The sequence below is a fragment of the Suricata suricatta genome, chromosome 4, assembly GCF_006229205.1.
Source record: "Suricata suricatta isolate VVHF042 chromosome 4, meerkat_22Aug2017_6uvM2_HiC, whole genome shotgun sequence".
NCBI lineage: Eukaryota > Metazoa > Chordata > Mammalia > Carnivora > Herpestidae > Suricata > Suricata suricatta.
In genome coordinates this window covers 116,738,661-116,753,423 of record NC_043703.1, presented here as the reverse complement: position 1 = coordinate 116,753,423, position 14,763 = coordinate 116,738,661, and the positions used below count along the sequence as shown (strand labels likewise).

At 51.5% G+C, this 14,763-nt stretch overlaps 1 protein-coding gene across 1 annotated transcript in view; it reads right to left on the bottom strand.

Moving 5' to 3' along the window:
* TET3 (tet methylcytosine dioxygenase 3) overlaps positions 1-14,763 on the bottom strand; it is a 102,917-nt gene that overhangs the window by 87,113 nt on the left and 1,041 nt on the right. The window contains exon 2 of the mRNA XM_029937617.1: positions 13,558-14,290. Coding sequence (XP_029793477.1) covers positions 13,558-13,860 — 303 coding nt within the window. The 5' untranslated portion in view covers positions 13,861-14,290. The remainder of the gene's footprint in view (positions 1-13,557; positions 14,291-14,763) is intronic.

The following is a 14,763-nucleotide window of genomic DNA, read 5'->3' as shown; positions in this document are numbered from 1 at the left end:
ACCTGCCCAGCCGGGAGGCGGGGGCACCGCCAAGGGTGCCGCGGAGCTGCGCTGGCTGCTGCCCAGGCCAGCCGCCGCCGCTCCCAGGCAGGCCGGGGATCCCGGGGCGCCCTGCTTTCTCCCGAGTAGGGGGCCCTGAAGGTAATACCCAGGGCGTCCTCTGCATCTCCCCGGTTAGGGATGACAGACTGCGCCTGGGTGGAGCTGGGGCGGACTGGTGGGATTCCCCCTCCAGCCACTCTCTTAAGCCTAGGGCACCAGCACACTTGCCTCATCCTAGCGGCAGCCAGGCCGGTGCCAGGTCTAGGAAAAGAGACCAGGAGGAGTGACAGCCTCTGCAATCTTCCAAGAAGAAGCAAGCTTGGCACTATGAACCTTTACCCCATTTTTTGCAGATGAGGAAACAAGGCAAGGCAAGTAAAGGAACTTACCCAAGGTGACAACAGCTAGAACAGAGCAGGGTTGGGACTCCAAGCCAGCTTCATCTGGCTCTAAAGACCAGACTCTTAACCCTCAAACAGTCTTGCTCCTCCCTCCCTCTAGCACCCACCTCAGAAAATAGACTTCTTGAAGCTCACCCACACTGCCCCTGGCTCAAAGACTCACCCAGTCAGCCTTACCCTCCCCACACACACCAACGCACCCACACCTCACCCTAGATCACTCATCCCTCATGCCTGAGCACACCCTACTCTGTCCATACAGCCTCCCCTACCACTACCACCACTAGGAGGTTTCCTCCTCTCTCAGAAAGGCCTTGGATGAAGGTGGCCCTCCAGGCCCCAGGGCACCCCCACCCCAGACCTCAGGACTTCCCGTTCCTGGAAAAGGCTGAGAGGTGAGGTGCCCCAGACCCGAAAAACTCTGGCCTCCAGTTCCCAGACTCCGAGCCTTTGAAGGCCACAACACCCTGGAGACCAAAAGAAAGGCAGCAGAACGGAATGGGGAGAGCAAAGTCCTACAAACCACTCCCGGATTTAATTTCCTGGGTATCCCTGCTTCACCCTATCTTCTCCCTGTAGCTGAACACCTCAAAGTTTCCACGTCCTGGGAAGGGGACTGCCACAGACTGGTGCTCACACATCTGGTTCAGTTCTTGGCTCCGCCACGATGTAGTTGCAGCACCTTGGTGGAGTTACTTTACCTCTTAGCCTCACTTTGGTCTTCTGTCAAATGGAACTACAAACAGTAGCTAACTCGCATGCAGCCAAGAGGATTCTGTGAAGAAATGCAGCACAGTGCCTGCCACATGATGGAGCGAGCTACCACCACTCTTAATTTCTGGGGGGAGCTCACTGTGTGCTACTTCTCGAGAATCTGACAGATGAAGAAGCTGAGGTCACAAAGAAGTGACTGGTAGGACTAGTTCGGATGTGTGAGAGCCCCTGTTTCAATGATGTGTTCTGCTATCTGCTCCACCACAAATGCCCAACTGCTGTGCCCTCTGCAAGGCCCGAAGGGGATACTCAGAATGGGATGAGCTGCCTTGGGAGAGACAGCAAAGCTGGCTGGAGGAGACTCCAAGGGGCACTGCACTGGGGCCTTACCCCTGGGGACAAAGGGCAGCCCTTGTGGGCTCCTCCCCAGGGCAGGTAACAAGGCAAGGCAAGGAGCAGTGTCCTGAGCCATGGCTAAGGATGGAAAACGGCTTCTGCACCCCACAGCTCTTACCTTGGCCAGGCCAAGTGAAGTTCCTCTTTTATTCTGGCCCCCAGACCCTCTGGCCTGTCCCCCCCCCCCCCCCCCCCCCCCCCCCCCCCCCCCCCCCCGACGCACAGTCTGCTGCTGGATAAGAGTGACTAGGGCTGCTTGGACAGTAACAATTAATACTGTTGCTGCTGTGGCTGCCACAGTTTATCAAGCCCCTGCTACGTCCCAGGCCCTGTGCCAATTACGCTGTTGGAGCATCTCATTGGACTTATTCCACACACAACCTTGTCTTTAACGCGGAAGCAGACTTAGAGGATGTTAAGTTACTTGCCCATCAATATACAGCTGTTGGGCAGTGAGCTAGAATTCCAATCTATGCTTTTCTCATTCCAGTTCTCTAACCACCCACCCGCAGCCCCCCAATCCCAGGGAAATGTAAAAAAGGATAGGGTCATTTGAACTTAACCACTTCCCTTCAAGCTATGGGTCTGAGAATAGTACTGTTTTTCATGCCTCAGAGACTTCTTGAAGCTGCTCCTTGACTTTGTTCCCCTCCCCCTCTCCCTCCCTTGCCTGGTATAAGACTTCATCCAACTGTTACCTCCCTCTGAGGCTTTCCCAGTTCATCTAGCTTCCGTGAGTATCCCCCATTCCTCCTGGGGCCTCACAGCGCAGTGCACAGCCTCTCCTGAAGCACTAGTCACAACCAAGTGCAGTTATTTATTTACACGGCGGTCTTCCCCACGTGGGCGGGGGCCCTGTCTTCCCCACTTTACTAGGCTCTACACAGAGCTGGAATGTGCTGAGCTGAATTTCTAGGCAAGGAGAGAGTAGAGACAGGGGGTTGGGCACTGAAATGTAGACGTCACTCTCCTGGCTGCCCTTCTCTTTGAGGTCCCCAAGGATCAAAGGGACACCTGCTCTCCTGGGAGGGCAGGACCTGCTAGAACTAAACTACAGCTGAGCCTCAGCCAGCCCGTATCTTCCTCACCAGCCTGCAGGAGCCACCTGGACTGCTTGGCCTCCATCCCCACCCCTCTGCTAACTCAGTCCTACCCATCCACAGGTTCTGGCCCAGCAGCCTGCAGATACCCTAGAAGAGCCCATGGCCCTAGGAGCAGTCCACCTGTTCCCACCTCATTTCTGTCCCACACTGAATGTCAGGAGTCCAAGGAGTCACAAAGGTGTTCCCAGCAAAGACACTCTCCAGACCCCCACAATCAACCATCTGCCATCTCTACTGGACTCTTTCTACATTTTGATCTTCTTAGGGACTGACCCAGAGGTACTGGGGACCCCTGGGGACTGAGGGTTCCTCCCCACTTTCTATCGTGACCCCAGTCCCACTATACTCCCAGCAAGAGGAATGGGGCCACAGCCGTCCCCACTGGGGAGAGGCAGATGGATTCACTCACTCTCAGAACACATAAATTACCCAATACTGAGAACGTCAGAGACACGGATACCCACAGGCCAGAACCACACTGATATACAAAGACTAGTGAATGGGGACACATCCAGACACAGATTCAGGAGCCTGTACAGGAACAGCAACCAAACATCCACCTCACTGTAGGGCCCCATATATATATACACACACACACACACACACACACACACACACACACACACACACCCATATACCATATCTTACTTAATCCTCAAAACAAACCAGTGAAACAGGAATTATTCATGCCCATTCTACAGATAAGAAACATCTGTTTACAGGGTGGCCAAGCACCTTGCCTAAGGTCACACAGTGAAAGAATAACTGAGCAGGGCTCTTGCCACCCCTTCACTTGCAGTGATACAGTTGGAGCTGCTCTGTGTAGTTCTATGATTTTCATATCAACCTACTTCTTCTAGAGTTAGCAGGAGGCCGACAGACTTCTCTGGCATAGCTGTGTCCCGAATGAGGTCATTCCCCACAAAGCTTTACTTTAAAGCTCAGTTTAAGACCCACTTCCTCCAGGAAGCCTTCTAGGGTTACCCCAATCCTCTGCCAGCTGACAGCACTTCTAATGTTTCTCATTTGACACTTGGTACCACTATTTGTCCCTCTGGGTGTCCTACCTCCTCAACCAGAATGGTTGGAGTTGTGACTTCCCAAAGCCACTGAGGGGTTTTGCAAACACTGAAGGCACGTGAAATCCACGGTGGGGGAGTCATACCCTCCTTTCCTTCCCTCTCCATCACACAAAGGATTCTGCCAAAGAAACCCAATACCCCCTCCACCTTCAGAGCCTATGTTTGAAGTCCCCAGTGTCCACGCATCAATTTCCACCCAAGTAATTGCAGCCCATCACACACACATCATCCCCTATATTTGAAACTCTTTGCGGTTGTCATGGGAACTGCCTTTGCCTTCATTCACTGATCAGGCCTCACAATTAGCTTTGGCAGCGGAAGTCTGTGTCAACAGCAATCACAAGGAGGAGGAGGAGGAGGAGGAGACGGAGTGTGCAGAGGAGGAGAAAAGGTGCTTCTGGAGATGCGGTGGAAACGACTGAACCCATGCACCCAACAATGTCCGAGGGAATACTATCAGAACCAGCCAACAACTCCACCCACAGGTTTCCATACTAACAGAACGCACCTGCCCCCCTGCCCCCAGCTAACAGGTAGCAGCTGTAGCTCTGCCCACACCCAGCATGCCCTCCTAGAGACTTGTGAGAAGGTCTTGCAGTCTACAAACCTCATCAGGGCTTCTCCATCCAAAATTCAACAGCCTTGGGCCACCTAATGTTCCGGGATCCAAGCAAACAACACGGGACCTTAAGAGGTGGTTGAGAGGTGGGACAGGAATGCTGAGTGGTTTAGAAACCTGTGGACAGCACCCATGGAAGACTTCCAATAGGAATTAACACAAAGCGTCTTACCTTCCACCTGGAGGATCTGGGAACCCACTCAGGTAGCCCCTTGCTGACTGGTCACATCCTTCCATACCCTGCCACCAGCCATGAGCATTCAAGAAGCATCTCTACACAACTCTGGCTCAGGGACGATGCTCCCTTCCTCCTGGAAGCCCCCTTGTCCTTCACATATCACTACACTGAAACTCTCAGAACCTGTCCCTTCCCTCCCCCACTGGACCTAAAGGGAGTAAGACTCATTTCTGCCCTGGAGGCGTCCCTCCCTTATAGCCCTGACACGCGGTACTGTAATTATTTGTTTCCATGCTTGTCTCCCGTCCCAGACTGTGAGCTCATTAAGGACGGAGTAAGCGCAGCCTCCTCCTTACCCACAGCTGAGGCTCCAAGCCCGCGTGCCTTGCGCACACACAGCCAGTCCCAGGCAATTCTCTGAATGAGGCTGGGAAGGCAACTCGCAGGTCTACAAGTCAAAGCAGAAAATGTCCTGCCCATCCCCCTGCCACTGAAAACTGTGGCCAATGCCAGAGAGGTGAACTGCCCTCCCCCTCACACAGGGGACGCTGTGAGTCCAGGGACCAAGGAAACATTCCAGGAAGGTACCTCTCCTCCTTGTCCTAGTACTAGCTCTTCTCAAGGCCCCACTCCTTACTGGGGCATGAATGCTTACCCTTAAAGAGCAGAGCAATCAATAAAAGAAAAAAGTCAAGAGCAAGCCACTCAGGGTCCTTCCCACACGAATGGCTCAAAAGTGAAACGGTCTATAGTCCAGTACCTTGGTATTTGTTTTTGACCTGACATCTCCACACCCCTTCCTGAGGCTTCCTTCCTCTGGCAGTAATTATGAGGCATAGGGGCTTATGGGGCACAGTGCAGTCTGGCAAAGGCCCCCAAATGAGTCTACCCACTACAATTTCCCTTCCATTTGCTGTGCTACGAGCAGTGGCAAGTACACTACTCTGTCCACCGACTCCCTGATGGGTGTGGGGAAGTGGGAAACGCTGCACTTGGAACTTGTACAAATCAGAGCCAGCAATGCAGGAATATCTTGTGCAACCTGAAGCAAGTGGGCAACCCCTAGACATGGGGTCACTGGCAGGTCAGCCAGTCACCCTACAAGGAGCTTCAGGCTTTCTTTTTGCCCTCCCTCAAAGACCAATAAAAACTTAGGTTATCAGATTGCTTATGCAAATGACAGGAGACAAGGCCACAGAGGGGTGTGTCCACCCCAGGTGTGCCAGCAGCCTCAGCCCTGCACAGCCACACTCAGGTAGAGGCCCACAAAGCAGCCCCGAATACCTCTCCCTAGAACAGCCAGCCAGGCTGCAGCACCACTCAAGGAAGATGAGGGGGTGCCTTTCCTTTCTAACACCTCTCTTCTTGAGCATCCTGCCTTCAATCCACAAGCGAGCTGCAAAGAAGTGATGGGGAGGAGGGGGTGGAAGTAGTGGCAAACTCCTGAAACCCCTGATGTGGTCTTCCAATTCGCCTGGTCCCCACACCGTCTTCTCCAGAATGAGAAGCCCGATGCCGAGAGGAGGCAACAGACTCAGGGCTACAGGTAAACATGGACGAGGTCCACCAAGGTCGCTGGTCAAGGTTGTGGGTGCTGGAGACCACTTCTCCAGAGGGAGCTTCAGAGACAGGCTTTGGGTGGTGAGCCACACTATATTTCTATTATTATTCTTCCCCCATAGCAGGTAAATAAAACATGGCCCATGCCCTCAAGGAGAAGCAATGAGCTTTAGGGTGTGTTAGAACCTAGGAAAAGCACTATCCATTTCCACACCCTTCACCACTTACCTTAGGGTGGGGACAGGCATCCCAATTCAAAATAGCCTTCTGAGAGCAGCCAACAGAAACCACTATTTCCCCAACCCAGATACAGGTTTCAGTGAGGGCTCAGAGATCACAGGGAAACTCCACGTTCAATAGAATTTCTCATAGTAATGGAAATGTTCTAGATCTTATGCCGTCCCATACCCAAGGCACTAGCCACATGTGGCTATTGAGTAACTGAAAAGTAGCTAGTGCAACTGAGGTACTGAATTTCATTTTAATTAAAATTTAAGAAGCCACACATGGCTAAGGTAGAGCTCAGGTAGAGCATATTTCTTAAATTTGGGGAGGCCATGAATACTGAGAATTTGCCCAAAACCACTGACCCTCTCCCCTGAAAAAAACACACCCCTGCACAGTCACATGTCAATTGGAAGAAATTTTCAGAAAGTTCACACTCTTTTCCAACCTAGATCTGAAATTAGGTCTAAGATTGTGTACCTCGACCAAAAACTTTTACGACCCAAGAGAGCTGTTTCTTCTGCAATGTAGTTGTCTAAGGTATACAAAAATAGACCTGGTGTTACACTCTACAGTCTTAGCAAGAGACAGCGAACATAGAAGTCCCACCTGGTACAGGAAGTCCTCAAAACACCCCTGCCAGTTAATACTCAGCCTCTACCCAGACACGTGCCAGTACAGGAAATGCACTCCTCTCTCAGGCCTAGCTCCCCATTTCTGGGATAGCTGTAAATGTTACATGATTCATCTGTCTCTCCTTTCTTTTTTTCAGGTAATCTCTGTGTCCAAAGTGGGGCTTGAACTCATGACCCCAAGATCAAGTGTCCTATGTTCCACAGACTGAGCCAGCAAGGCACCCCTAGACAATCCTTTTCTTTCTAACATAGGTTCAGTCTCCCTGCTTATAACTTCCCCCACTTCTGAAAGTTCTGCACACTCCTCTACACACAGAAATTGACTCCCTCTTTCACATAAGACTTACCTTAGCATTCCTCATTTCCAAGTTGCAGAGCTCTTTCCTTCAAATTATCCTGCATGTGACCACTCTGACAGGTCTCGAGATAGGCTGTCCACATCCCACATCCCTTTTAGAGTTTCAGCTCTTCTTACTTGCTAAGAAACCAGGGTTCCATACTTGTGCATTTTTAACAAGCACAATACTCTAGTTTTAGCCTGATTAAATTCATAAGTTTGATTGGGGCCCTTTGCTCTAGACTGTTCCAAACTCCTTAACGCCTGGTTCTACCATTCAACTTCAAACCCGCACCGTCACCATCAGCACCCTGCCCCACCGGCCCACTACTCCCTACCTACATCTTCTGAAGACGGTACACATGCCTTCTCCTCCAGAAGTCTCCAGACCCTCCCATAAGACCCAAGGTCCTATAAACACATGTCTCCTCTTCCCAACCACCACCGACAACTACTCTCTCAGGGGCTCCAAGATTCTGAGTCAGGCTGCTTAGCAGGAGACATCTTCTGAGAGCCCTTTCCTGACTATTCTAAACACACACACACACACACACACACACACACACGTTCTTAAAGGGTTTTCCTGATAACTCACTAGACTAGAAAATAATGGGCACTGGAAGAACAAGAATAAACCAGAAGTAAACCTCAAGAGGTTCTTGTCTCCCAGGCCTGCAAGTAAAGAAATGGACTGGGTCATCTTCCTTATTCTTGTCGGAGTTCTCTACCTATTCATCAAGACTGACTTCTGTCCCCTTCTCCAACCCCACCCCCTTCTCCCAGTCACAGAAGTGCTGCAGATCAGCTCCTCAAACTCTCATGGACATACAAACCACCTGGGAATCTGGTAAAAGTACAGATTCTGATTCAGTAGGTCCTAGCTAGGGCCCAAGACTCTGCATTTCCAACAAGCTCCCAGGTAATGCCCATGCTGCTGGTCCACTGACCAGCAAGGAGGATGTATGGCTGTTCAGATACTCTAAGACTCATGCAAGCACTCCGCAGAAGAGCGCAGGTAGGCACTCATCACCTCGGTCTCTCATCTGCATCAGAGAACTTCCACTCTAACTAAACATTATATACACCTGGGGAGTCCCAGACCAATTGGGTTCACTACAGACCAATTAAATCAGAATCCCTGGGAGTGGGACCCAGGGGATCTCAATGTGGAATCCCTGATCCACGTGGTTGATAAAAAGACTGAAAGGGGGCAGTGACTCCAGTGCCCTCTCTTCAGGATGACTTTAAATCAAAAACTGACCTTCAGACCTGTCCAAGAAGCTGCAGGAGATGCCATCATTTATTTGCAGAAATCCAGATTCATTAATTGGGCTGGGCTGCTTTATAGAGAGCCACAGGGACACCCCCGCCTCCCAAGGCTCACCACTTGCTTTCTAGTCTCACAACCCATCTTTCTAACAATCTGCTCTAGAGCCGTCCAAAATTAATGTCAAGCTTATGCGTTTATCATTTCCAAGATCTCTTTGAAAAATTGGACTTTTTGCCTGTTTCTGGTCTAGTAGCCCTTTTTCAACCATCATAATGGCATAAAAATTGGCATTCCACGAGCAATCATGAAGGTGTTCAGTAGGCAGCGAACCACTCAGCCGGCTGGCCCTTCTTTCCTGACCACACACGCTGCGGTCTTGCCCCAGCTCACTCCTCCCAACATGACAGGGGCCCAGTGGCTGTTCTCTGTCACCAGCTATGTATGCGAAGTTGTAAGCCTACACTTCCTTCTCATTCTTGCCGGGAATGTATAAAAGACATTTATTGTCTTGAGTATTTTCCACCAGCCTCAGCACATTCTGGCCACTGGACTTCCTGACACTCCTCTTAATGGGTCAGGCCACTCCTCAATCTGCCTTCAGTGACACACACCCCCTTTCCGCATAAGGAGCGTGGTCTTCCACCATCTGCGCTCACCAAACAGCAGCCCATGTAGCCACACAGATGGCTCAGTTCTCCCCATCACCTTCCCCCTTGGGGCACCATTCAGGACTGTTCTGTCAGCGTTTCCTTTTTAAAGAGCAATCCTACCCTTGCAGTTAACTTCCCTTTTAGTCTGTGGGCCTGGGGTTAAAAACTGTTTGCATTTGAAAGATGATTTCTGAAGTGTGTGGTAGATGCCTCTCCTGGCCCAGTCTTCACTCTGGCTTCACAAACGGGGGAGTCGGGGTTCCTTTCTCTGAAGAATTTCATCACTTCTCTTACCAGTCAATCCTCCCTTTTGCTGGTGGGAACTGGCGCCAGCCTGAACGCATCCCTCCCCGCAGCCTGTCTGCAGGAACACACAACTACTGACAGGCGAGGCAAGAATTTATAGATATTCTAGTATTGTTAAGAGATACCCAATTTTGAGACATCTTGTCTCAAAATGGCATAGAGAGCTGTTTCAGCCACTAAATCCACTTGGCTGAGAGCTACATGGGAATATAGTGTGAAAACCTCATTTCTCTTCATATTTCACCCATAGTGTTCTCAGTCATGTTTCCAACCTTCCACATTTGTTTTATTTTTCTAAGCAGGATTTGTTTGCTTTTTCCATAGTTATTCTCCTAACCTTCCTATCAGGTGTTTACTTCCCTCACCCATGAGCAATTTCTGTCAGGCCCAAGAAGGCCCAAGACCACAGCAGCTCCTTGCTCCTGGGTGCCTAGCCTCCGCCCTCAGCAAAGAGGCTGGCAAACTCCTCCCTCCTCTGCCTGGCCCCATGGTTCTTTTATGAGCAAGCTAGGAGATGTCTTGAGATAAACACCTCATTTGTATTGTATCTTTACAATTACAACTTAGAGACGAATGCACAATCCTTTATGCATGAAGGTACCGCACTGTTTCCATTTCTTTCACCCATCTCCACCTCTTCAGAGTTGAAGCTCATTCCCAGTCATCTTCTGTAGATGGTCTAGGAATGTGTTGTCACTGCCTTTTGATTACCTACTATGTGCCAGACGCTATGCCTATTTTAATCTCCATTAATCCTCACAACAACCCTGCAGAGAAAGGTTCCACCATCTGACAAATGAGAAACCAATGCTCAAGACAGTAAGCAGTACAGGCTTACTTTGGGGTCTGAGGCCTATTTTGTCTCCACACCCAGACCTTCTACTTTTCTAATTAGACACCCTCCTTGTGCTACAAGGCACCACTCAGGTGAAAAGACTGTGACGTCTAACACCCTTTGACATCAGCCTAGGACCTAAACTCTTCCTGCCACTAGAAAGGAAGACCACGGTACAGGAATGAACCGCTTGCAGCTGTTTACCTCACTTTTGGTCCCAGGGAAGCTGTTCCCTGGTTCTGGTGGGAGGGCCTGTCCCTGGGAGCTGCCTCTAGTTTTAAAATGCTGAACTTCTTTTCTGAGTGAAGGGGCTCCACAGCACCTTCCCTTCACACACACACACACACACACTCACTGCAAAAAAGAGCAAGGAGCAGAGAAACCCAAGATAACGTTCCCCTTTACAGAATGATACAAAGCACCTGTCAGCAGACAGTTCAAAGAAGCAGGGGGAGGTGGAGACGGGATGGGAGGAAAAGATGCCTAGAAGAGGAAATGCTAGGAGGCAGGGATGCAAAGAGAGAGACTGGTTCCCAAGAGGCTCCTGGATGCTGTGTCTTGTCCTACCTGAAGAATCAGGGCCAAATTCTAAAGTCCTATACCTGAGCCAAAAAAAAAAACAAAAAAAACCAAAAAAACAAACTTCGATGCCAGTAACACGTCCCCCCTTTTCCCAACCTCCCCAATCCTGGGACACTCTGCGACAGGGCTGCTCAGATCTAGTGGTTAAGGTCCCAGCAGTCCCCCTAGGGTTCTCTCGGGCTCAATCAGGCAGGCAGAGCCTCTCAGGGCATTTCTCGGCTCCGTGACTATGCCAAAGATGCGTTCATTAAATGCAGTGCAGCCTGGACAGTGGCTCCCATGCTTTCGGCTTTCACAGACCAATAAAAAAAAAGGTTGTGGACCTAGATACCAGTTATCATTTTGTATTTTACCAAGTAAATATTTTTAATAAATAGATTTACTTTCAATCAACACCTCCATTTTATCAAAGATACTGCATTTTGAGCATCAAATAGAAAGAACCTATCTTTAAAACAAGTCAAATATAGTTTTAAGGAAAAGCTCACTCCATGGTCCCCTTCCCATGGTTTCTCTAGAACCTGGAACAACTTTGTTGCAGGCCAGCACTGGTCTATACAGTACGTAGTCCTTCTGTCTTGGGACACCACAGGCCACCAGCCATAGACCCTGGGGGCCCAGAGGGACAGCTGTTCCTGGAGAACTTCACATGGATACAGATCTCTCAGCAAGGCTGTCTCTAAGCCTCAGCCAACCTAGATCCCTGACCCTTAACCACGATCACTCAGTAGCCCAAGTCCAGCAGCTTATGCACAAGGATGACAGGACCCTGGCCTCACTCCCTGACCCTTTCACTCAGATGGGCACGCCGGTGCCGTAAGAAAAGCTTAAACATAGTTCACCATAACCGCTGGTTTCAAGAACACCCAGTTCAGAAAGCTCAGCCCCCCTACTCCTCAGGTTTGATCACAGGAGGAGGAGTGTGAAACAAAAAGGGTGGCAAGATGGGGTGGACACCTCGAGGAAGCAAGCAAAGGAACCAAGCTTTAAAAGTACACCAAACAACTCTTCTTTCTCCATAACACCAGATCTCATGCCCACGACTGAAGTCTACCCCTGATCTTCCCCTGCTCCCTTTCAGAAGTGACCCGCAGGGCCCTGGGCTAGCAGGATGCCAACTCCTCACAACACCAGCAATATACAGGGGCTAGACACAGTCTCCCAGGCTGGGGAGTGGGTGAGGGGAGCTACACATGCAATCCAGATGTCTGCTTTAACCAGAGACCAGGGAAACAGAGCACAGTCTGTGGTCCTCAGCCACGATATGCAGCTTCCACAGGGAGTGAACAAGAGAGGGTGTAAAGGGGCAAAAAAACATCCCAGCAACACCCACTTCCCTGCCCCCAACATTTGGAGCTCTCTTCCCAGCCACGGGACCACAGCGCTCCCAAGCTCACGGCACAGCTGGGCACTCAGCGGTCAGGGAAATCCCGAGCGCCAGCCGCCCGCCCATCGAAGCCACAGGTGCCCTAGCCCTCAGAAGCGCAGCGGCTCCCAGCCCAGCTGGAAATGGCTTCAAAGGCCATCAAGCACAACTCCTCCATTTCCCCAGGGAGAAGACAAGCCCAGAGAGGGGGCCTGAGTTGTGTGAGCCCTTGGACAAATCAGTGGCGGAATGGAGAAGCCCCACAGACAGCGCAGGCCTCCGGCTCTGTCCAGCGCCAGTTCCGCTGCCTGGAGCGACCTCAAGCCGCTACAACGCTCTCCTGAGCCGCTCAACTTTGCTCGGCCCTACTTCTGCCAACTCTGCGCTATCGAGGTTGCCACCAGCCTCGTGCTGGCAGCCGGCCACCAGAATAGAAGGGAACGATGGCCAGTGCAGGGTCACTACCTCTCCGCTTCCCCTTTTCAGCCCGTGCCCACTCCTCCTGTCCTCCTTCCATCACCCTATTCCAAATGAGTGGAGTACTCCCCCCTGGGCTTCACAGTGTCTCAAAAGCACATCATTCATTCGTTCAATTAGTATCTGAGTGCTGACTACACATTAAGGAACTGAGCCAGGTCCTGAGGACACAGGAATAAAGCAAAGTCTTGCACCCCAAGAAGTGCTCAGTCCAGTAGGGGAACCCAAATCATGGGTTGTCATTAAATTTCCAGTTCCAATACGCTCTCCTACTGTCTTTCTGAGAAAAACGGTGGTACTCAAGAAAAGGTTTAGGAAAAACAGAACATCCCATTCCATCAGGACAGCACAAAAGCACTCTGTCACTCCAAATCTTTCTTTCCAAATCCACCGCTTGCCTGACACCATCACTCCGCATGCCACCCAAGCGTTGGTGTAACCTTGAAACACATCTGAGGCTTCAAGCAAGACTGAAGAAAACCCCCCCAAAAAAAACACACACACAAAAAAAAAACCTTCTAGAAAAAAGGCTGGATATGTTCTGCATCAAACGGAAACATCAGAAAGGAGAGCCCTAGCTGGAGACCCCTGGCTACTGGGTTACTCTCTTACAAACTGTCAGCCCCGCCAAGGAGCCCAAGCCAGCTCCCACCTACCGCCCCAGTGAAAGTTACACCAAAAGGAGCAGAATGGTGCCTGGGCCTAACTGTCTTCAACAAGACCCTGTGAGGACAGCACCCTCATGCAAAGGGCAGGGTAGGCAGGAAGGGCCAGCTTACCTCCTTGAGAAGTCCCACTTTTTTCTTCAGCACCTCACACTTGCGCAGTTTACAGATCTGGTGCGTGCGGCGGTTGGTGCAGCTGGTGCAAGCCCCGCAGTTTTCCAGTCGCCGGCACGGCTCACAAGTACCACACCGTTTTCGTTTCTTTCGCCCATCTCCACCCCCTCGGAGTTGTGGTTCACTCCCGGCCATCGGGAGCCCAGGCCCCTGGAAACCCCCTACCATCACCTGGCCCTGAGGAAAGTCATAAAGGCCTGGCAAGTCCGGCTGGACTGCCAGGGGCACCTGAAACTGGCTCATGACGCTGCCGGAGGCAGGGTCATAGGTGCCAGAGCAGAGCCACGGTCCAGCTTCCTGCCTGCCTGCAAAGGCCACCACCAGGTCCTTCTTTCCTAAAACAGTCAAGAGGGTACAACGGTGAAGGCAAGTAGCTCCAGTCTCCAGGATGGGTACCTCTTCTCAACCCCTCTTCACCTCCTCTGCAGCAGTCTGATAGGGCTCAGCTGGGGGCCACTCTCCCATCTGCTGGGGCCCAGGATCTGGGGCAGGACACCAGCAGCGGTCCCCAAGGAAGGAATCATCTTGACTGGGTGGGTTCTTCACCCTCACCCACCCTGGACCCAGGCATGAGGTGAGCAGGTGGGTGTGTGCTGGGGGCTGGGCAGGGTGAGGAGTTTCTCCTCCTCGTAACTGTCCTCCGGGGTCAGGATGATGGAGAAGGCGGCGCTGCCTAAGAGAGAGACAGAAAGGGGAAGCGCATCACTCGAGGCTCAGGGACAACTTTCACATGTTACCTCTTCCTGCTTCTGGAAGAAGAGAAAATGGGGGAAGAGAAAGGGCTTGCTCAAATGAAGTCCTGCCCAAAACCTCTGGCAGGGCGCACCAGCACCCACTCCCTGCCTGACGGAGGAGGCCTAGCGCCTAATGGGGTGCTGAGGGAACCTGCTCAATGAACTTAACGGGGTGGTCAAGGTGAGATGTCTAATAAAGTTGTCCTCTGCCCCACCCCCACGGGCTTGGTAGAGTTTCGCCAAAATTCCCACACACACCCCTTACTAGTGGTCGCTGGGGCCTCCCCAAGGGAGCAGAGCTTTCAAAATAAAGTTTGCTGAGAGCTTCGCTCGGCGGGGCTGCCCGTGCGCCCCCGTCACGGAAGCGGCCTGGACGGGGGCGCGCCCGGGGTAGCCCCCTCCGGCCGCCCCG